At 49.4% G+C, this 20,268-nt stretch overlaps 11 protein-coding genes across 11 annotated transcripts; 8 read left to right on the top strand and 3 right to left on the bottom strand.

The window, feature by feature from the left end:
- The first annotated feature begins 763 nt into the window (after positions 1-763).
- BDW43DRAFT_273591 (uncharacterized protein) lies at positions 764-2,659 on the top strand. Its single transcript, XM_032041643.1, has 2 exons — positions 764-1,137; positions 1,201-2,659. Exon 2 carries the CDS (start codon positions 1,254-1,256, stop codon positions 2,424-2,426), a length of 1,173 nt encoding a protein of 390 aa, XP_031901434.1. The 5' UTR covers positions 764-1,137; positions 1,201-1,253; the 3' UTR covers positions 2,427-2,659.
- Positions 2,660-2,859: 200 nt separating this feature from the next.
- Positions 2,860-5,947, top strand: BDW43DRAFT_299629 (glyoxylase; the record flags this gene model as incomplete). Its single annotated transcript, XM_032044757.1, has 13 exons — positions 2,860-2,979; positions 3,037-3,176; positions 3,295-3,771; positions 3,855-4,317; positions 4,693-4,756; positions 4,820-4,907; positions 4,960-5,031; positions 5,079-5,112; positions 5,169-5,379; positions 5,448-5,539; positions 5,590-5,724; positions 5,782-5,808; positions 5,864-5,947. 13 exons carry the CDS (start codon positions 2,860-2,862, stop codon positions 5,945-5,947), a joined length of 2,007 nt encoding a protein of 668 aa, XP_031901433.1.
- A 302-nt stretch (positions 5,948-6,249) lies between these two features.
- On the top strand, positions 6,250-7,097 carry BDW43DRAFT_310256 (OBAP family protein; the record flags this gene model as incomplete). Its single annotated transcript, XM_032046883.1, has 3 exons — positions 6,250-6,442; positions 6,544-7,014; positions 7,075-7,097. 3 exons carry the CDS (start codon positions 6,250-6,252, stop codon positions 7,095-7,097), a joined length of 687 nt encoding a protein of 228 aa, XP_031901432.1.
- BDW43DRAFT_273583 (uncharacterized protein) lies at positions 7,082-7,564 on the bottom strand. Its single transcript, XM_032041642.1, has one exon. The coding sequence runs from the start codon at positions 7,285-7,287 to the stop codon at positions 7,105-7,107; it is 183 nt and encodes a 60-aa protein (XP_031901431.1). The 5' UTR covers positions 7,288-7,564; the 3' UTR covers positions 7,082-7,104.
- Positions 7,565-7,712: 148 nt separating this feature from the next.
- BDW43DRAFT_273582 (putative mitochondrial inner membrane protease subunit 1) lies at positions 7,713-8,400 on the top strand. The gene is made up of 2 exons (XM_032041641.1): positions 7,713-8,092; positions 8,169-8,400. Exons 1-2 carry the CDS (start codon positions 7,733-7,735, stop codon positions 8,346-8,348), a joined length of 540 nt encoding a protein of 179 aa, XP_031901430.1. The 5' UTR covers positions 7,713-7,732; the 3' UTR covers positions 8,349-8,400.
- Positions 8,341-10,014, bottom strand: BDW43DRAFT_273580 (mitochondrial 54S ribosomal protein mL38). The gene is made up of 2 exons (XM_032041640.1): positions 9,329-10,014; positions 8,341-9,257 (listed from the first exon to the last, which is right to left on the bottom strand). Exons 1-2 carry the CDS (start codon positions 9,864-9,866, stop codon positions 8,533-8,535), a joined length of 1,263 nt encoding a protein of 420 aa, XP_031901429.1. The 5' UTR covers positions 9,867-10,014; the 3' UTR covers positions 8,341-8,532.
- Positions 10,015-10,027: 13 nt separating this feature from the next.
- Positions 10,028-11,279, top strand: BDW43DRAFT_273579 (mitochondrial 54S ribosomal protein uL4m). Its single transcript, XM_032041639.1, has 2 exons — positions 10,028-10,196; positions 10,279-11,279. Exons 1-2 carry the CDS (start codon positions 10,113-10,115, stop codon positions 11,062-11,064), a joined length of 870 nt encoding a protein of 289 aa, XP_031901428.1. The 5' UTR covers positions 10,028-10,112; the 3' UTR covers positions 11,065-11,279.
- A 212-nt stretch (positions 11,280-11,491) lies between these two features.
- On the top strand, positions 11,492-13,300 carry BDW43DRAFT_273576 (mitochondrial 37S ribosomal protein mS47). Its single transcript, XM_032041638.1, has 2 exons — positions 11,492-11,688; positions 11,750-13,300. The coding sequence occupies exon 2, from the start codon at positions 12,000-12,002 to the stop codon at positions 13,158-13,160; it is 1,161 nt and encodes a 386-aa protein (XP_031901427.1). The 5' UTR covers positions 11,492-11,688; positions 11,750-11,999; the 3' UTR covers positions 13,161-13,300.
- Positions 13,301-13,624: 324 nt separating this feature from the next.
- Positions 13,625-15,621, top strand: BDW43DRAFT_273575 (putative iron-regulated transporter). The gene is made up of 6 exons (XM_032041637.1): positions 13,625-14,105; positions 14,169-14,335; positions 14,388-14,427; positions 14,480-14,637; positions 14,698-15,243; positions 15,291-15,621. Exons 1-6 carry the CDS (start codon positions 13,787-13,789, stop codon positions 15,564-15,566), a joined length of 1,506 nt encoding a protein of 501 aa, XP_031901426.1. The 5' UTR covers positions 13,625-13,786; the 3' UTR covers positions 15,567-15,621.
- Positions 15,622-15,815: 194 nt separating this feature from the next.
- BDW43DRAFT_57757 (Zn(II)2Cys6 transcription factor domain-containing protein) lies at positions 15,816-17,176 on the top strand. The gene is made up of 2 exons (XM_032050263.1): positions 15,816-15,879; positions 15,928-17,176. Exons 1-2 carry the CDS (start codon positions 15,874-15,876, stop codon positions 16,933-16,935), a joined length of 1,014 nt encoding a protein of 337 aa, XP_031901425.1. The 5' UTR covers positions 15,816-15,873; the 3' UTR covers positions 16,936-17,176.
- A 727-nt stretch (positions 17,177-17,903) lies between these two features.
- BDW43DRAFT_57761 (arylsulfatase) lies at positions 17,904-19,890 on the bottom strand. The gene is made up of 2 exons (XM_032050264.1): positions 19,652-19,890; positions 17,904-19,599 (listed from the first exon to the last, which is right to left on the bottom strand). Exons 1-2 carry the CDS (start codon positions 19,807-19,809, stop codon positions 17,931-17,933), a joined length of 1,827 nt encoding a protein of 608 aa, XP_031901424.1. The 5' UTR covers positions 19,810-19,890; the 3' UTR covers positions 17,904-17,930.
- Between the last annotated feature and the right edge of the window lie 378 nt (positions 19,891-20,268).

Raw genomic sequence — 20,268 nt, 5'->3', positions numbered from 1 at the left:
CTTAGCTGTCCTTTTTCTGGTTCCTTCGTTTTCCCTGCCGAGTTCCAGTTCCTCCTCCCCCTTGGCCCACCAATCACTTTGCATTGTAGACGATTTCCTTTGGCACTGCAGTTGGAGTCACTTCAGAACTAAAACCAAAACCAAACTAAAACCCATTCTCTTCTTTCATCGCCAATAATGGGTCTGATCATCCACCGTCAACATTATTCAATACTGTTCCCCCCCACCACTACCACTATTCTCCCACCTCTCAATACCCAATACCATGGATCCCGAGAGCTCCAAAGATGTCTGGGTCAAAGACGGATTGTTGTTCCAGTTGTTCCCCCCTCTTAAATTCAAGAAATGACCCATGGGAGGGAAATGAAGAAAGTAAATTAATTAATTAATTAAATCATTGTATTTATTTTTGAATTTTTATCTTCGTAGAAACCACCGACTCAGAGTGGGGCAAACAACCGTGTGGCATGGGCGCATTTGAATCATCAGTCTTTCCTTGCCTTCCATCCTTCCTTCAATACCCACCACTAAACTCCTTTCGTTAGTGTCAACGTTGTCGGGTGTCAAGCCAAATTCCCAACATGCGTCCGCTAATCCGTACACTATGATCCTTTTCAGTAATGGGATCGTGGAACTGGGGCGGATGGTAGATCAAGCAATGCGTTCCACTTGTATTACCTATTTCCTATTCCTTTTTATTTTATTAATTTTTTTTTTTTCCTTTTTCCTTTTCTTGCTTGCTCTCTTTTTCTTTTTCTTTTTTTTTTTTTTAATGACCGAGGGATAATTAAGTGCCTAAACTATTTGGGTAAGTAGTTACTTTAAATACTACCCACAGTTAGTAGTAGATACCAGGGCACGCACTCCTTAGCCCATACATGCACACATACATACATCCTCCATGGATCCGATGGACTTACTTCCCGTACCTTACCTTGAAGCCTTGTGACCCTCATAACCCCTGTGTCATCTTTGAATGGAAAAGTCCCGATCTTTATTACACCTCCTTTGATCCTTTGCTTATTGCATTCCTGCAGTAACCCATGGGTCTTATCCGCACTTGATACTTCGTACATATAAGCCTACCTACCCTTTTCATCACGGGTCTCCCTCTCACCCTTTCACTTCTACAAATATGTGTGTCCTCGTCTGCCGTCTCAACCCTCAAACTCCAAACTGATAATTCCTTCCCGCGACTAGCCATCCTATCATTTGCACTCACTTCGATCTTTCGTCTGCTTTCTACCCTTTCAATGGCCAATTATATACAACCTCCAATCTCTCAGGCAGTCTCGCACTGGATTCAGGCAGACCAGCCAGCTGTGCCTTCTACAAGCTTCCGTGACATGATGTATGCTTTCCCTAGACCGAGGCATACGGGCCGAGTGGTGAAGCCTAGGAGTGCAGGCAACAGTCCTTCCTCTGGCAGGTGGAGGGCCCCCTCTCACGGTTCTCCAATCTATCAATCGGTCCAAACCCAGGCTTATCAGACTCCTATTAACCCTGCTATCCTGGCTTCTGTTATGCGAAGGAGGCGAGCAAGCCGTCCAATCAGTTGGCATCCAGCAACACTGGAATCCGCTACGTATACATCCCCGCCATACTTTCAGACAACTGCCGAAGAAAGTCTTCCAGTCATGGCTTCGTCTATCCAGACCCTGGGCACAGCCCCAACAGCTTTCGCCGACGGCAGTATGATTCCATCATACGCCTCGCCGGACTTCTCAACACCAAATGGAGCCTTCTCTTTCTCCACGATGCCAGATTCGGCACCGATGCAACAGTCGTCTTTCCTAGACATGAGCGGCGCTCAGTTTGATCCGGTCACGTGGGATACCGGTGCATCGAACTTGACTACTATGGCTCAACCGATCTCCGATAACTGGACCTTCGACATGATGTCTATGAACAATAGCATCCCCTCGGCAGATGTTGAGGCATCAGGTTATGCAAGCGCTCCATCGTCAGGCTATTTGACCGGACCCTCAACCCCCGACTTTCTTCCCATTCAACATCCGGACAGCAACTCTAAGTCGCTGCACGAATCGACCTCAGATGAGCAACCCGGGGATGAACTGGTTGGAATGGGTCTATACAGTCACCCTGACCCCTTCTTAGAAAGCTCATTCCACGATATCTCCGGCAAAGGTCTAAAGCTAGAGGAGACCTTCACTCCATCAGACGATGAAGCAGACGACAACAAAGACGCTGAGAGTGAAGATGACGACCAAGAGTCCACGGAGCAGGTCATCGCCTCCAGCTCTTCTCCAATCCAGAAGCAGTCAACCAACCCAACTACAAACATGATGCAAAAATCTTTCTTCTTTGACGATGACGACCTCGAACAACAGACCATGTCTGGACCCCAGCAGCTCTTCAACCTAGGAAGCCAGCCTTGCATGAATTACGGATACGGATGGATTTAACTATCTCGACGACTCTGAGCGCTCTTTTATTTTCTTATTTATTGTACAAATCTTTCTGTTGGTTATTGCATAGCATAGCGTGGCGTTTTGACTTTGGACGGCGTTCCATGTACGAAAGGGATACCCAAAGGGTGCGTGATTGATTACACATTATTAAGATACATAGGAAGCATTAAACTTTGGAAATTAAGCATCGCAACAAACGAGCAACAACCATTGACGCAATTCTCTTCGCTCCATATTCCCCAAGTAGACCATTAAACTAGCTACAACGAATCCCGCCTCCAATCCACGGAAACCCAAACGAACGGCGAAAAGGAAAAACCCAATCTCCGACCACAAAAAGTCCCAAAGTCAAGGAGCACCCAATGCATACATCAAAGCCCACCAAAAATAGTAAAAGAAATAAATCCCACTGGGCCCATTAATCAATATGGCAAAAGTAATCTTCACACCATGGAAAGACCAGTCGGCATTACTGGCCGTCCGGTCTCAATTCTACCCTCCGCTCGCGTCAGAAGGGCCGGACATGCGGTCCAAAGCCTGCGCCACGGTATGCAAGATATTTATCTCTCGGTCCTTTTGACGCCATCAATACTGAGTCGTTTAGGTCGCAGCGTGGAAGTTGAGGGGGAATTTGCCTCATACCGTTGAGGCTACGGCTTTGTTAACGGATGCGATTTTGCATGACGATGCGAGGAAAAATTCTATATTTTCTATCCGGGCGACGTATTCGGCTGCGTTTTGTCGGTGTGTATATTTTTTTCCAGTGTCCCCCGTTTCTTTCTTTTTCTTCTTTTCCTCTGCTAAGGGAGGATAAGATAAAGCAAGGGGAAGATGTGATGATTGGGTTCTGATCGAAGTACAGGTTTGTAACGGGGCTCGTGGACTCCAAACTGCACGGTCAACGGAAGACCATGTTTCAGCGAGCGATTGATTTGGGATTGCCGGCTTCGTTTGTAGAGTTACGGCATGAAGCGACGCATCGTGAGTTGCCGTCCTTGACTGTGCTCCGGAACGCGGCGCAGCGGTCTCTCGAGTGGCTGTGGGATTACTACTGGGCCAAGGTTGATATGAATGCCTTTTTCGCACCTGGAGTGGGCGCCAGTGGGATGGGCGGTGTTGAGGATGAAGTCGAGCCTGCTAAAGCTGCTGCTAGGGCTTGTCTGGCGCTGGTGACGGGTGAAGCGGGCGTGTCTGAACCGCCGCGGAAGAAGAGGAGGGTTCAGGTTCTGTCTGGTGTTGCGACGCAGTTGGTTTCGGTGTGCAAAAGCTCTAGTAGGGGACCTGCTGCGGTTTCGGGAGTTTTGCTGGAGGATGGGGTTTTGGTACCTGCTGGGCGGATGTATGTTTTCTTCTTCTTCTTTTTTCTTACCCATGTTGGATGAGTAGGGGTGTGGATGTGGTGTGCTAATCACATTTCATTAGGCTCGGAACCTCTTTGGATGATGAGTTTGCTAAATGGGACTATCTCTTGCGTGTTATCACTGAGGGATGCCCTGTTTTCTTGACGGCTCTTACGGAGGTTATGGCTGATGGGTTGGCGTTTGCACGATCAGCTACGAAGGAGAGTGCACAGAGTGAAGGGATCTATATGTGGCTGGACCATATTCTATCCTCGTCACAGTGGGAGTCTAAGAGACGATTGCTCTCGCTTGCCTATGTTCTCTCTGTCTGCGAGCAGAACTCGAATCACTGGACCGATATGCTCAAGGTGACGATACGGAATGAGGATAATGACTGGTCCAGTATCCCAGCGGACCAAGTGGGCTTGCCTGGGAAGGATAAGGTTGCACCCCAGAGTCTACAAACGGGGATGAGTGATTTAGACAGCTTGAAGAACATGGGATGGGAAGTTGTCGATACATGGGAAAGTCGGCCGTTAGGCATAGTATAACCAAGATGACACATCTATATAATTTTTACATTTTGCTTCGCGACCCGAATGACAGGAATTCATTCTATCCTTCTAATTGGTAAGTGTAAATCTATAAAGCTAACCCAACTGTCCTATTATAATCTATGATAAGTCGCACCGCGCTGTACCCGCAGCGCGATACAGATATATAAACCACCAAATCAGGAATAGCGTACCCGCCTGAGGTGGCCGTAGAGGAGCCTATGAAGTAATCCGTAATCATCATCATACAGCAGCTGGTACTAAGAGTATTCCCCGCATTCATCTTGATTTCAAATCCACCTCCTGTCATCCATGAATTTCGTAAGGACAGTCCGACCTTTTATTGGACTTCCATATCGATTCCAGTATCGTTCTGTTGCAGCGCAAGTGCAAAACATCCGAGCCATGCATATCCAATCGATTCCGATGTGTGAGTGATAAATCCATGTTGATATTGATTTTTGCGTTTATGCTCTTTCGCTTACTATCGCAGGGACGGGGAAAGGCAATAACTATGCCTACTTGGTGACGGATGAGCCTACCAAGCAGTCTGTGATTATTGATCCGGCTAACCCGCCCGAGTGAGTTATTGGCCTGGATAACCCTTGCTTGTCAATATGCTGATGAATGGAGGGTGGCGCCGGTGCTGGAGCGCCAGATTAAAAATGGAAAGATCGATTTGACTGCAATTGTCAATACTCATCAGTAAGTACAATGGCCTTTGAAAGGTGAGCATATGCTGACCTCCAAAGCCACTGGGATCACGCCGGAGGAAATGATGAAATGGTAAGCCGTGCTGTCCTTTCTCTCTGTGAATTGTGAAGAAAAGACTGACCGTCTAGCTCAAAATCTTCGGCAAACTCGCCGTTATCGGGGGCAAGGATTGCCAGTCAGTGACGAAGACTCCTGCACATGGCGAAACTTTTAAGATCGGAGAGCGCATCTCTGTGAAAGTTCTGCATACGCCTTGCCACACTCAAGATAGTATCTGCTATTTTATGCAGGATGGCGAGGACCGGGTTGTCTTCACAGGTGACACTTTGTTCATTGGAGGTATGCTCTTGCCGAGATTTTGACCCTTCAACCTATATTGGAAATGGCCTAATGCTTATACATTGTAGGATGCGGTCGCTTCTTCGAAGGTACCGCCCCAGAAATGCACAAGGCGTTGAATGAGACGCTTGCCACTTTGCCGGATGATACGAAGGTCTTCGTAAGTTGTTTCTGCCTCTTTACAGCCAGATATTAATTTGACAATTCCAGCCTGGCCACGAGTACACTAAAGCCAATGTCAAATTCTGTCTTGCCGTGTCGCAGTCAGAGCCTATCAAGAAGCTGCAGGCCTTCGCTGAGCAAAACCAGCAGACCCAGGGCAAGTTCACGATTGGAGATGAAAAGGTATGCTCTAAACCTGGCTGCACGCTATGTAGTAATGACTGACAAATTATTTTCTAGCTGCACAACGTATTTATGCGCGTCAACGTAAGAAAATACCTCGACCCAACCCTGCGAACCCAGAAGCTAATCTCATTCATAGGACCCCGAGATCCAGAAAAAGACCGGAAAGACAGACCCCGTAGAGGTGATGGCCGCTCTGCGGGAGATGAAGAATGCTATGTGAATTAAGTGGTATTGTAGTGTACAATTAACGGCACGGGTGAGCGTTGGGGGTTGACAAAATGAACAATATCAAGCAGTAAAGCAAGAAGTTTCAATGGATAGTGAATCACTTGCTCTCTAACCTGTATGCCCTAATATCTATCATCGTGACGTCAGGCTCCAATCCCTATACAACATCTTTGTATAAACCACGACCACTGCATACAACTAACTATACACAATATCTAAACAACCACTCATTCGTGCTACATTATCACTAAAACTATAACTATACAATCCACTACAATCACAGCCACCCCCAAAATGTCAACAACCACCAACCTCCCCGGTTCCCCCAAAACAACCAAAAGCCAAATCCTTGAAACCGGCGCCTCCGCCATCCAAGACTTCACCCCCGTAAAACAAATCTGCGCCCACCTGAACGCCTTCCACGTCTACGTCGACGACCCAACCCGCTGCATCGAAACAAACCACTACTGCTCCCACATAACAGAAGGTTCTTATCCCACCCCACCCCCTATCTACAATATACATACATACCCTATTCATCCTACCATCAAATATTCACATGCATATATAAAAGCTAAAACTGTCTAGACCTCCGCCAATGCCTCCTCTACGCCTCCACAGCCCCCGACGCCCCCCTCCTCGGGGTCGAATATATGATAACGCCCCGCCTCTTCGCGACGCTGCCCCCAGAGGAAAAGAAACTCTGGCATACGCATGAATACGAAGTCAAGAGTGGGATGCTGATTATGCCGGCGCCGGCTGGCGTGCCGAGTACCGTGTGGGAGGCGGCTGAGACGACAGAGATGAGGGATATACTGCCACTGTATGGCAAGACGTATCATTTTTGGCAGGTGGATCGGGGGGATAAGGTGCCGTTGGGGGAGCCGGTTCTTATGGGGAGTTTTACGAAGGAGGAGGATGTTAGCAGGGTTAATGGGGGGATATCGGGATTGGGAGAGTTGTGTAAGGGACGGGATGAGAGGTTTGGGGTTGATGTTCAACGGAAGGCGGAGGTTAGAGGGGGGATTGAGGGGAGGGTGAAGGGGGAGGGTGATGATGGTGAGTTTTACATCTTCTTTTAATAGGGTAATAAATGAATGACTGACTTGGGGTGGGTAGAGGTTGACGCTGCGTGGAAGTAGGTGGTGTTTATCTACGGGTTGTGGCTACTAGCGAGAATGAAATGCAAAAATGGAAAAAAGAAAAATAGATTGAATCTATGAATATTTGTCTCCCGGCATTACCACCCAGCTTCCCATTCCCATAGTTAAATGGGGTCCAAGCCGGGCTATCGTTTAGGGAATCAACCACTAGGTGGCCGAATCTGTTCATCTTGCTTCTCTGTCCACACTCACTCGTTCTGGTGTTGAATTTCGGCAACGGTGAGCTCTAGCAATTTTAGAAGCGATTTGAAGATGTAGAGTTGGATATAATATGATATGGTACTGAGGTGCAATTGGCACAAGAGCCAACGACCTCCTATGGGATGACGTTTGTCAAAGGGAATAATAAATGCAATCATAAACACTTATATCCCAGACTGTTGCTGTTGTCCCAATCATGAGCAATGAAATTGACCCGAGTAAGCGGGCATTGTCGTGGAACTCTCAAAACTCTGACAGAGTGAAGGAAAGGAAGAGGAAAGAAGTTCCCGCACAATGCCTATTTATATTGCCATCCACGTGACCAACCCGCAGCCGCAGATGGAGAGCAACAGAGCCATAGTGATGAACTGCCCATTATTTCTCAAATTCGGACAGAAATGTCCCGCTAGCCAATGTCGCATATACTTCGAGAAGTCCTGAGAAGGACCACACCCGGCGGAGTTTTCCGCCTTACCCTCGACGGCGTGGGCCTCTTCTGCGCCTGTACGCTTGTCTGGGAGCATCTGATCACCGTGCAGCTCAGCGAAGGGCCTTCGATGTACCCCACGTTCAGTCCGCGAGGCGATTACCTGTTAATATCGAGGGTGCACAAGTACGGTAGAGGGATTGAGGTTGGCGATGTCGTGCGATTTTACCATCCTACATTCTTGGGGGTGAATGGGGCGAAGAGGGTCGTGGGAATGCCGGGGGATTTTGTCTGCCGGGATTTACCATTTAGTACGGAGGTTGGGAAGTCACAGGAGATGATCCAGGTTGGCTTTCCTTTCCTGTTTATTCCTTTATCTGGGACTGTGTCGTGGTGCGTTGCTGACGGTTAATCGATATTAGGTGCCGGAGGGTCATGTCTATGTTGCAGGCGATAATCTACCCTGGTCGAGGGATTCCAGGAATTATGGACCCATACCGATGGGTTTAATCAATGGGAAGATAGTCGCTCGTGTTTGGCCGCCTTCGAAAATGCAATGGGTTCGAAATACGATGCAGCCGGCTCAGCGGTCCGACGAATAAGTGTATCACGAATAAGTGTATCACGAATAAGTGTATCACGAATAAGTGTATCCTCTACAAGCATGGTTTACAGCGGAGTCTGGAGTTGTTGGATGTTTGTGCATATTCATACAGTTCGATTGTACAATACAGATATAAGGCCAAGGATAGAATAACCGGAAACGAAGATATAACAAGAAAGCGTTTACCGGAAAGTAGATGGGTTCCTCCTCTTGTAAGGAAGAGCCTCGCTCCTTTTGCGGCGGAGTTCCATGTCCACCTCGGAGAACCCGCTCTCCCTCATGACTTCCGCCATCGTCGAGTCCCACTCGGTACGGAAGAGATGGGCTCCAATGGGCTTCAGGTGATACCTAGCCTGCAAGGTTCGAAGGAGCATTTTGTCGCGGTTCGTCTCTTTGGCTTTAACTGCAGCGAAGTCGAGCGGCTTGGAATCCTTCTGCTCCATGACGAAAACCGACAGACGGTGGTAAGGGCTACCCTTCTGGGCAACAGGGGGCAACCATGGCAGGACGACCTGCGACTCGGAGGAAAGCTTGGCCAGGTCGACCTTGGTGGAGACGGCCGAAACGGGCACATTGACGGCCATATAATGCATTCTGTAGTCAAATCCATCCTTTTCGACATTGGGAATATCGGAATCTACCACAGCGATTGTCACGAGTTTTTCACCGCCCTCGAAGAGCTGTACGTCAAGCTTTGGTGCTGTTGTGCTGACCCGGGAGTTGACGAACTCTCCGGGCTGAACTTGCGACCGACCGAAATAAAGCTTGGTGTCGACCACGGGGTCGCAGTGAGGAAGGACATCAGGGATAACCTTCATCTGTGTGATTCTCTGGACAAGGATTTTGCGGCGATACTCCCTCCATTTCTTGTCGGCCAGATAACGGTAGACGGGCTTGCTCATATCGCCTGCAAATCAACTTTAGTTAGATTCAGACGTAGTACTGAGATGTCTATGGTCTCGATAAGGGAATCCTCACCCTCCCCGTCTTCAAACTTCTTCTTCACCAATGGGTCATTAATGTCTGCAAGGACCTTCATGTGTTCCAGATGGAGTTCCATGGCTACCAGTCGCGACTTCTTCACTTGCTCGCCTCCCGCTTCTTCCGTAGGGATGGCCTGAAGCTTGGTGATCTTCTCCCTCATAGACACGATGTTCTTCAATTTCTCCTCGCGGTCCGCAAGGAGGACCTTCCGTGCCTCCTGGAAACATTGATAGGGCAGTTGCTCGAAGGGGATATTTGGCGAGCTTTGCAGTGCCGCGCGACGTCTGCGAGATCCAATCGGCGAAATACCCTGTCGTAGTAATCTTCGTTCCAACCGGGGACTCGATACGAGCGCGGGGTCGGGTGCTTTGTGGAAAGGTTGGCTTTTGGTTTCCGTCTGGGCTTCCTCGCAAGCAACAGCGGTGGTTTGGAAGGCCCGTGTTGACTGCACCTGAAGAGTCGGAAGGCCTCTAGTGTAAGTCTTCTGAAGGCATTGGAGCAAAGGCTTTGCAGCCCGCTCGCAATGGGCCATTTTGGCGGGAGATAATTGGGTGAAAAAGGGTGTAAGAGGAAGAAGGCGAGGGTAGTTCTCTACGGTCGTCGGAGAGAGAGAGAGGTGGTTGTTCCTTGCCGGACGGAACTTTTTTCGTTGTCGGAGCCAAGCCTCAGCGGGTTAGCGCCGCCCGTCTGAACTTTTGCTTCATGGCCCATTAACAACCCCAGTTCACCCCCCAATCACGACAATATAAGCCTCAGAGCTCTCTGTTGATACTGCACAATGCCCGGAGGTGACGCAATTCGTGCCTTAAGATGGCTCTCCCGGAGTACTGGGGGCTTGCTCTCGGGCTCTGAGACTACCACAGTAGGTCCTGACTTTCTCGTTACTTCCCCCGGTTCCAACTTGTTGTCACATCGACTCTAACAAGCCCGATTATTTCCTATAGCAGCGATGCCTTACAAAGTCTTTTTCACGGTCAATGGCTACAGAATCCCAGGTCACCGCCGAACACTTTACCCAGGAAGCCCCCAAAGCCGTCTGGAACACGGAACCCGCCCGGGCAACCACCTACTCCTTCCCTTCCATGGAACCATTGCGATTTGTTGAATACCCTCGGAATCATCTTTTGATGCCGCTGCGGAAGGATATCTTACATCGGGCTGTCGTGTATGAAGGTGACATGACCAGACAGGGTACCGCGAGCACCAAGTGGAGGGCCGATGTGCACGGAAGTAACAGGAAGTTGCATGCGCAGAAGGGTACCGGCAAAGCGCGGGCGGGCGACAAGAAGTCTCCAATCCGTAAAGGTGGTGGTGTTGCACATGGCCCTCATCCTCGGGATTTCTCCACGAGCCTCCCTCAGAAGATCTACGACCAGGCATGGCGGATAGCTCTCAGCTATCGGTACCGACGTGGCCAGTTGATTATTATCGATAACGAGATCTCTCTCCCGGAAAATGCTAGCACGCATTTAATCAGCGACATTATCAAGTTCCACCGTTGGGGCAGTGAGTTTGGCCGGTCGACGTTGATCACCGATCAGCCCAATGATGCTCTTTTTGACATGGTGCGCCAAGTGGGCAATCAAGCGAAGATTCTGGACCGCAAGGATGTAGATGTCAAGGATCTTTTGGAGACGGGCCGATTGATCATTGAGAAGCAGGCGCTGGACCGTATCCTGGCTCATCACTCGAGGGACTTGGTCACTAAGGCTGCCAAGGCTTTGTATTGATCTGTTGGTGGGCGAATGGACGTTACAATTTTTGGGGGTTTGAAGAAATGTTATTATCTGTACAAATAGAACCTAGCAATGTATGATTGTCGCTTGTAATTTGGCGTGAAGAAGCGGACAAACTTTGAATCTCGTATCGTTTTGATGTCAATGTGATAGGAAGATTCAACTGGGAGGAGACACTCCGCCAATCTTTAAGTAAAAGTGATAGAGAGGCCTTTTGATTTATTTAATTTTGGTATACTGATTTACAAAAAGATTCCGATCTCGAAATATTCTCTTAATTCTGTCCTATGTAAGGTAGTTGGTTGGAGTATCAGGTGTTTACAGTCAGTACCTCTCGGCTGTTCAGTCGGCGAGGAAAATCGTCCGCCGCGAAAATCTCCGAGGTCAAGCGAAGCGGAGATCGTTTTTAACCGTGAGCTTCCCTCGTACTACTAATACCCCCTTCCCTTCGTCCTTTATTCGTTTCTTCTTCCCGTTTGACAGGCTAAGGTCTGCCTAATGTCGCTCCGACACAATATCTCCCGGTTATCAACACCGTCGAGCTGGATCTCGCGGGTTTCACCAGCAACTATGCCTCTCCGCGCCAAAGTGACCAACCCAGCTTTCAAGGCTGCAACAGTATGGTCCCGAGTGCTCACCTAGTGCTTTATAGATCAACGCTAACGATTGCAATTAATAGTTGTCAACTTCCACAAACCTTCCGAAAGAGTTGCCCGGAGATGAGCCCGACGATGTTTTGTCTCACACTTTGTACGGAGTCCGTTTGGTTGAGCTCAATCGGCCAAAGAAGCTCAATTCCCTGAATGGTTCAATGGCTCGCAAGATTCTTCCTCGCTTGAAGGTCAGCTAGACTGGTGGTATATGGGATGGGATGATGGTTGCTAAGCATTGAACAGGAATGGGAAAAGTCCCAGTTGGCCAATGTGGTCATGGTTTCCGGCGCAGGCTCAAAAGCTCTCTGCGCTGGCGGAGACGTCGCAGCCCTCGCTCTGCAGAACGAGCAGGGCCCCGAAGGACAGCAGAAATCGACCGATTTCTTTGGTCTGGAATATCAGCTCGACCACACTATTGCAACCTACCCCAAACCATTCATCTCCGTCATGGACGGCATCACCATGGGGGGTGGCGTCGGACTCAGCGTCCACGCGCCCTTCCGTATCGCGACCGAACGTACTGTTTTTGCCATGCCCGAGACGACCATCGGATTCTTCCCGGATGTGGGTGGCTCTTTCTTCCTGCCTCGTCTCGATGGCGAAATCGGAACCTACCTCGCTCTCACTTCGGAGCGTTTGACTGGCGTTCAGGCGCTCTACGCCGGTATCGCCACGCACTACTTCCACTCCAGCGTACTGAGCAACCTCACCAACCGTTTGGCCGAACTGGTCTTCCGGGATTCTGCCACACTCCCCGAGCGTCTCGACCTGGTCAACAAGACCATGGCTGAATTCTCCACCGGTCTACCATCGCTGGCGGAGGAGCCGATGCTCCTTGCCGGCGGATTGCGCAGCGCCATTGACCGCTGCTTCAAGTATAACACCGTGGAAGAAATCTTCCAGGCGCTGGAGCAGGAAACCGAACAGAAGGAATGGGCTCAGAAGACTCTGGAGACCTTGTCAATCCGCTCCCCCACCTCGCTCAGGGTCACCCTGCGCCAGATGCGTCTAGGCAAGGAATGGACCATTTCCGAGACTTTCAGGCGTGAGCATCACATCGCCAGCAAGTTCATGCAGCACCCGGATTTCGTCGAGGGTGTCAAGGCCCGTCTCATGTCCAAGCCCCCCCGCCAGGCCTCATGGCAACCCGCTACCCTCCAGGAAGTCACCCATGAGCATGTCGATGCTTTCTTTGGTGCTTCCGACAACCAGCTTCCACTACTTAGTGAAAGTGATTACCGCGAATATCCCTACCATTACGGTCTCCCCACTGAGGAAGATATCGGAAAGTTTGTGCGCGACAACTTTGAGACCCAGCAGCAGACGGTGGACGCCATTGCTCAGAAATGGGGCAACAAGGAGGGCGTCAAGGAGAAGGTTGCGGAAGTGTTGGCCAGACGGACTGTTCAGACTCCCGAGGGTCTGCGCTGGGAATAGAGAAAGAGTTAAAGAAAAGAAGTTTTCCAATTTCGATGTATTTTTGATTGTCAGGTTTTTACAATGGGTATAATATTATTGACGTGTATTTCATTCTACTACAGGAGCTAGATAGTATAAACAAGATCTGTGTTTGAACTCCAAGTTAACAAAGCCGATCAATTTCCGTGGAAACATAGCACAGAATATATGCTCAGGTGCTCAAGCATCCCTCAAATTTCATTTTGTGGGGACCTTGGAAGGGCGTTTTGAGTGATGGCTCCAGCAGAAAGTATGTAAAGGTAGATAGGATAGAATAGAGTATCGAGCCGCTTATTTATGCTTACCGTGTAGCTATCTACCTAATATCTTCTGCGACCCAACCTCCTCATCTTTTATTGGAAAAAGACCGAAGATGCTGATCTGAAGTGGAGTGGAAGAAATAGACTCATAATCTAATCAGATAACGAATCACAAACTAGACAAATTAACCCGCCGGTCCGGACCTTCACTGGCTCAGCCCACCGCTTCTTTGGTATATTTGAATCCCTGGATTGTGCCCTTAGTCGATGACTCCTGGATACAACTTTTAAAAAAGAAAAGGAAAGCTAATCCCAAGAAAAAGAAAGGACAGACCATCTACTATAATGTCTCTCCGGGACTCCAGGGACGAGGCAGAGCCATTCCTGCCACAACCATCTTCATCAGAGGAGCCCCTTGAGGCCCCAACTCGTGCTTCAAAACCTGTACTAGTTAGACTATATATTTCGCACAGTTTGTCTGCATGGAACTCGCGCATGTTTGAGTTTGGAGCGGTCTTGTTCCTGGCCTCAATCTACCAAGGCACTTTGCTATACGCTTCCGTATATGCAATGGTACGCTCTCTGTCTGCAGTACTGCTGTCGTCCTGGTTGGGCTCAGCGATGGATCGTTCGAACCGAGTGAAGGCGATCCGGCAATCCATTAGTATGCTATAAATCTCCCATCGGTTTGATTTGATTCTGTGAATTCGTATTTACAATCGTCTAGTATGGCAACGTCTTCCCGTGGCCTTGTCTTGTGCATGCTTTACTGCGTTGTTAGATCCACTGGGTCCGCCTTATATCTCTCGACTCTTGTTTGCCGCAGTCACCCTACTTGCATGTTTCGAGAAATTGGCATCTACAGCTAATACTGTAGCCGTGGAAAGAGATTGGGTGAGACCCCCGGGGCCATTTCAATTGAGCCAGGATGTCTAATGCTAGACAGGCCATCATCATATCGGATGCTTTAGAAATCCCGAGGCAAGGTAGGATTATATGCTGCGACCGTACTCAGGAAGCAGACTAATATATACATAGACTTGAATGCATCCATGAGACGGATAGATCTTGTCTGCAAGCTTCTGGCTCCAGTGGTTATCTCTTTGATTGATAGCTTCTCTACCGCAGTTGCGATTTGGACGACTTTGTGTGTAAACATCTCGTGCGTTCTGCTAGAATATTTTGCAATTGCACAGGTATGTACTATATGCCATTTCTTAATTGGGTTAGAGAATGACCACACATGATATGAATAGGTATATCAATCAGTTCCAGAGCTCGAGCGAGCTCAAGGAGGTGATGAAAATGACTTTGAGAATGAAAGTGGGGAAGGAACTCCCGATCATCCAAGCTCTCAATGCAGCCTAACGTACAATGTGATGCATTATGTTAAGAGTGCTGTTGCGCCATGGCGGGAATATGTCGCTAGCCCTGTTTTACTGGCGTCGTTTGCCCTAAGCATACTATACCTTACTGTTCTTTCATTTGGTACAACGATGGTCACTTACTTACTCCATACTGGCTTCAACCCTTTGCAAGTCAGTGGCATGAGGATCGGTGCCGTGGTTGCAGAGCTGTCCGGAACATGGGCAGCCCCATTTATCATGAATCGAATAGGACCAATTCGATCCGGACTGTGGTTTTTGAACTGGCAGTTCGGCAGCTTAGCCGCTGCGGTTGCTGCCTTTGCATTTCTCGACAACAATTCTCAGCTTGTTGCAGTGAGTCTTATTGTGGGTGTGGCCTTGAGTCGCATTGGACTTTGGGGGTTCGATCTGTCTGTTCAATTTCTCGTTCAGGAGGTAAGCAATGTCATTGAGTGTTTTAGCTTAGCCATTAACAATGTCAGGGTGTTGGAGAACGTGCGCGTTCCCGCTTTTCATCCACGGAAATGGCCCTGCAGAGTGTCTTCGAGCTGATCTCATTTGCAACAACCATCGTCTTCCCTCTTCCAGGGCAGTTCAAGTATCCTGTGTATATCAGCTATGGGGCAATCACAGTAGCTGCAATATGTTTCGCAGCGTACGTTCGGAAGGAAAGAGGACATTTGCTGCATACATCCAGATGTCTTGGAGGTGATAAACTGCGATGGTTTGGTTGGGAGATGCCCTCTAACAATATATGATATGATGATAGATTCTGTATGCCTTTAACTGCTTGTGTGAATAGGCCTGAAAACGATAAAACACGAAACTACTTGATTAGAAATCCAATTTAAGAATTGTTATGTAGAAAAATTTCGTTCGTATTCTTTTATACATACAGAGATCTGTAAGTGTTGTAGTATCAAGAACTATATATGGCCTGCCAATCACGCACCCTTCCTGAATGCGGGGAAACGCCGTCCATCTTTAGTTTCTTCAATTAAATTCAACCTCAACTCCAGTTCATGGCCAACGTTACACCATGATTGCGAAGTACTACAGTCAACTATGGAGGCAGGTCTCTTAGATAGCAACGCATAAACACCAGCTTACAAAGACCAGGTTCCGAAAGCACGGGGAACAGGACGATCAGGTCCTCGTCGGCGCACGGGTTGCCTGACATGCCGCGCACGCAAAGTCCGCTGTGATGAGGCCAAACCCACCTGTGCCAACTGCACTCGGCTGCGCTTGCAGTGTATCTACAAAAATATTGTCCCGGGCATTGCACCCCGACGGGCTCCCCAGAGGATTCCTCAACCAGCCTTCACTGCCGATCCAATCGGCGCTCATATCCAGGATCGTCCAGATGTGAATTACTTCGATACAGTTTTACAGCCCCGCGAGCTGCGCCCTCAGCGGGCATCGCAAATTTCGCAGCAGCAGGTGACAGAGCACGCGCTACCCTCTGCATCTAACCCAGTCGCTGATTTTCCGGGCTTTGATATGCTCGGCTTCATTGGAGAAATCACATCAGATTTTGAGCAAAAACATCTTGATCTGACGAATGGGGGGTCACAATTTCCCCCTGCCAGCGAGGAATCGTCTCCAACGTTGCCTAGATTCGTTGGGACTGTCAACCATACCGAGCGACATCCGACTTGGACAGTTGAAGCATCCGTTGACACTCTCCCCATTCCGAGTGACGATCTATCAGATGAAGTGGAACAGGTCGATGGAATTCTATGGCCTGAAACACGGGAAAGCTACGAGGAACAGTTACTGGCTCGCTTTGCAGATATAGACCCGCCACCTACACCATTCGGGTCTATTAACCTAGAATGGGACCATGTGCGGAGCATTATTGTTTCAAATTCGCGAGATACCTCTTGCTTGTTGAATGCTTTATATTGTTACTCTGATATCCATAAGGCAATGATAGAAGGTAAGCGATGGAAAATAGCTTTGATGTATCACCAACAAGCAAGCTCGGAGATTCTATCATGTCTCCTTGAGGACGTGGATGATATGCTATTGAAGCGGGTATTGACGGCTGTTTTCTTGCTTATGGTGTCAGAGGTATGCATGTATTCTCCTTCTGGTCAACGTACCGAGCTGAACATGTACAGTTAGTATCCATACCTGACTTAGGGCGCTGCGGTACATCTTTCCTCCATTCGGCGTACCTGTTGTTACAGCGTTTCCATCGTCGAACAAATTCGTGGATTGGTTTTGGACGTTTGATAGTTTCATGGATCTCTCTACTGGATGTCAGAGCACTGATTGCCGGCCGTGATGGGGACCCGCTTGTCGATATAGGAACGCCAGATAAAGCTACTTCTGCTGAGATCGATCAAAGGCTAGAGGAGGACGAACTCCTCTCAAAACCTGGATATCTAATCCACGACTCCATTGTGGGCTCCGCATATTCCTTTCTATTCCAAGCCCAACAAGTCATCCGCCGTATTGTCTGCCTCGACATGCACCACCGCAGCCGTGGGACAGTTAGCGATGAGTTCGAAGTCCTCCAAATTGCGCACCAAATTGGTGCCGACTTAGAAGCCCTCTGGAACAGACGACCAAAGGTGCTAGACGTGTACGACAAGCCAGAAGTGTTATATGATACCCTTCAGCCTGCCGTGGCAGACGAGGTCTGCCGCACATTTCGCCAATATGTCGCCAATTTCCTGGCCATCTTCATCTACCTCCACCGCGTGGCCTTTGTGATCTACCCGAGGACAGACCGGGTGCATCGCGCAGTAGATGAGATCATCCAGCTGGCCACGGTGGATTCGGTCAGTGAGGACCATCACCTTCCAATCAGCTTTACCTGGCCGCTATTCGTGGCCGGCTTAGAGGGCTCGCTTGAACAGCGAGAGTGGATTATACAGGAGATGCAGCACATGGCCGCCTTGTCTAGTGAACACAAACCCGTAGCACAGCGACATCCAAACGCGAAAAAGATCCACTTGTTGCTCGAGGAGATGACAAGGCGTCAGGATGCGTCGCGAACGTGGGCGGATGCGCGCCTTGTACGACGAGAGCTCTTTGTGGACCCATTCGTACTCATATAACCAACACCTCGATGTTCATCTATAAAGAGATATACAGAAACAAAATCTCAACAGTTAAAACTGTTTCACAACCCTTTGGAACCTAGGCGGGTTTCTCATAAATTTCTCCGGCTCGTCCCTTGCCCCCTTCTTCCAATAATCATACTCCATCCATGCATTCTCCGGCATCTGCGCCTCCGTTGCCTCCAAGAAATCCCCCAAATCCGGATTCAGCGGAACCACTCCCGTCTCAACCACGTATTGATCCCACAGCTTCAGCAACTGCTTCAACCGATCAGGGTGTTTTTCTGTCAAATCATTGATCTCCCCAGGATCCTCGACAAGGTTATACAACTGCCACCGTTCGGGGCCCTTCGGCTTGGGAATATATACGATCTTCCAATCACCAAAGCGCAGCGCCGCCCTTCCACACGTCTCCCACCCCTGAATGAACTCCTGTTCATGGATCCGGGGCTCGGCGCCACTAGCCCATGGATAAAAGCTCTGACCACGCATAGAAACAATCTCGCGACCCCTATACGATGGCGCAGGGTGTGTCGCACCAGCCATCTGCAAGATTGACGGTGCGAGATCCATAACAGTCGCAAACTGATCAGTAATACCACCATTACGCACATGCTCGGCGGTAGCAACAGACGACGGGAACCGAGCTAAAAAGGGCACACGCACGCCTCCCTCCGTCGTATACGCCTTATACAGTCGACTCGGCGCAGTAGCAGCCTGTGCCCATCGAGGTCCATACCAGATAAAAGAGTCAGCATTGCCAAGATTCTCAAGCGAGTTATTATAATATTTCTGGAGATGGGGCATGGCGCCACTTTGGACCATAGGGTAGGCTTCGTAGGCAGCGCCCTCGGCTCCGTTGTCGGACATGAAACAGACGAACGTATTGTCTAGCTCGTCGATGGAAGACAGGTAGTCGATTAACTTGCCCACATTGGCGTCGATGCACTCCACCATTCCTGCGTAGACTTCCATGGCTGTGCAGGAGAGCTTTTTCTCCTCTGGTGTGAACGCGGACCAGGGTTTGACTTCGTCTGCGACGACGGGGTGCGCGACTACGTCTTCGCGGATCATGCCTAGTTCCTTGAGGCGTTGAAGTCGCTTCTGCCGTAGTGTATCGGGACCTTCGTCATAGACACCGCGATAGTGCTCGATGTACTCACGCGGAGCTTGCAGAGGCCAATGTGGCGCGGTGAAAGGCAGATAGGCGAAAAAGGGACGGTCATCGGAGCGATTGTGCCATTCGTGGATATACTGAAGCATCTTGTCGCCGTATCCGTCGGAGGAGTACCATCCCTCAGGCAGTTTCTTAACATACTGGTCGTCTTCCATGTGGAGGGCGATGTAGCTTGCTTCCAGGAATGTGGGGGTCTCGTCCGTGCCTTGTAGCTGGGGCTCGTAAGCATAGTGGTTCGAGCAAGCGGGAAGATGGGCTAGTGAGCGATCGAAGCCGCGGTGAAAAGGTGAGCGCTCTGGTGTTAGGCCTAGATGCCATTTTCCTGACATGAGGGTGTGATAGCCTGCATCGCGGAGGACTTCGGGGAGGGCCACGACGCGCTCGTTCAGGTATCCCTCGTACCCTGGCATACCGCGCTGCGGGGCAGTGCTCATCGCGGAGCCTTTGGGTCCGTTCTGTCCGGAGATGTTGGTCCATTCGATCAGGTTGCCTAAACCGGCGATGTGGTGGTCTGTGCCGGTCATAATCATGGCGCGGGTGGGACTAAACTTGATCAGCTTGGGAGGATTATAAGAGGAGAATAGGGTGTACTCACGAACATGCAGCCGCAGCATGGAAGTCAGTAAACCGAACACCCTGTTTCGCAATGCGATCGAGATTCGGCGTGCGGATCTCGCCGCCAAAGCAGCCTATATCAGAAAAGCCTAAGTCATCGGCGACGACGACAAGGAAGTTAGGGCGTTTGGAAACCATCTTTAATTTCAATTCTTCGTAGAGCACAATACAAAGAGGGGTAGAGACGCCTCATGACGGGCAGTGAGATGTAGTAATGTGGATGTATTTATCATTACTATGTGGAACTATGTATAGTATGCCTTAGGTCGTATCCGATCGTCTGTCGGCTGTCGGCTTTGCGAAACAGTCTGAATCTCAAGGATATGAATGTACCTGGGATAGAAGCATGCTGAATGGTTTACTTGATGAATATCATTTCCTGGTTGATGCTCAATGGCGCCATTAGGGCTTTCTGTTGCGTATCGGCTGTCGGCTGCTTGACCGATTTGGGGCATCATCAGCTGACGTCAGCTGCAACCCTAATTGGGTAGTATAGAAGTGAAATTTTTGTTGTGAATCAGGACCAGTTACCCAAACTAAGTAGATAATGCCGCGTTTATAAAGGGCAGTGATTGGGGCAAGGCTCAATGCGAGCAG

Source organism: Aspergillus alliaceus (genome assembly GCF_009176365.1).
Source record: "Aspergillus alliaceus strain CBS 536.65 unplaced genomic scaffold BDW43scaffold_16, whole genome shotgun sequence".
In the NCBI taxonomy this organism is placed as follows: domain Eukaryota; kingdom Fungi; phylum Ascomycota; class Eurotiomycetes; order Eurotiales; family Aspergillaceae; genus Aspergillus; species Aspergillus alliaceus.
This window is presented reverse-complemented; position numbering and strand designations above follow the sequence as displayed.

Bases quoted from the DNA above. Each gene is read 5' to 3' on its own strand.
- BDW43DRAFT_273591 (XM_032041643.1), top strand. From the start codon at position 1,254: ATGGCCAATTATATACAACCTCCAATCTCTCAGGCAGTCTCGCACTGG.
- BDW43DRAFT_273580 (XM_032041640.1), bottom strand. From the start codon at position 9,866: ATGGCCCATTGCGAGCGGGCTGCAAAGCCTTTGCTCCAATGCCTTCAG. The intron at 9,258-9,328 runs GTGAGGATTCCC...GTTGATTTGCAG, and splicing joins GAAGTTTGAAGACGGGGAGG to GCGATATGAGCAAGCCCGTC.
- BDW43DRAFT_57761 (XM_032050264.1), bottom strand. From the start codon at position 19,809: ATGGTTTCCAAACGCCCTAACTTCCTTGTCGTCGTCGCCGATGACTTA. The intron at 19,600-19,651 runs GTGAGTACACCC...GATCAAGTTTAG, and splicing joins CATGCTGCGGCTGCATGTTC to TCCCACCCGCGCCATGATTA.
- BDW43DRAFT_273579 (XM_032041639.1), top strand. From the start codon at position 10,113: ATGCCCGGAGGTGACGCAATTCGTGCCTTAAGATGGCTCTCCCGGAGT. The intron at 10,197-10,278 runs GTAGGTCCTGAC...TATTTCCTATAG, and splicing joins CGGGCTCTGAGACTACCACA to CAGCGATGCCTTACAAAGTC.
- BDW43DRAFT_273575 (XM_032041637.1), top strand. From the start codon at position 13,787: ATGTCTCTCCGGGACTCCAGGGACGAGGCAGAGCCATTCCTGCCACAA. The intron at 14,638-14,697 runs GTATGTACTATA...TGATATGAATAG, and splicing joins AATATTTTGCAATTGCACAG to GTATATCAATCAGTTCCAGA. The intron at 15,244-15,290 runs GTAAGCAATGTC...TAACAATGTCAG, and splicing joins TTCAATTTCTCGTTCAGGAG to GGTGTTGGAGAACGTGCGCG.
- BDW43DRAFT_273583 (XM_032041642.1), bottom strand. From the start codon at position 7,287: ATGAACAGATTCGGCCACCTAGTGGTTGATTCCCTAAACGATAGCCCG.
- BDW43DRAFT_273582 (XM_032041641.1), top strand. From the start codon at position 7,733: ATGTCGCATATACTTCGAGAAGTCCTGAGAAGGACCACACCCGGCGGA. The intron at 8,093-8,168 runs GTTGGCTTTCCT...AATCGATATTAG, and splicing joins AGTCACAGGAGATGATCCAG to GTGCCGGAGGGTCATGTCTA.
- BDW43DRAFT_273576 (XM_032041638.1), top strand. From the start codon at position 12,000: ATGGTTTCCGGCGCAGGCTCAAAAGCTCTCTGCGCTGGCGGAGACGTC.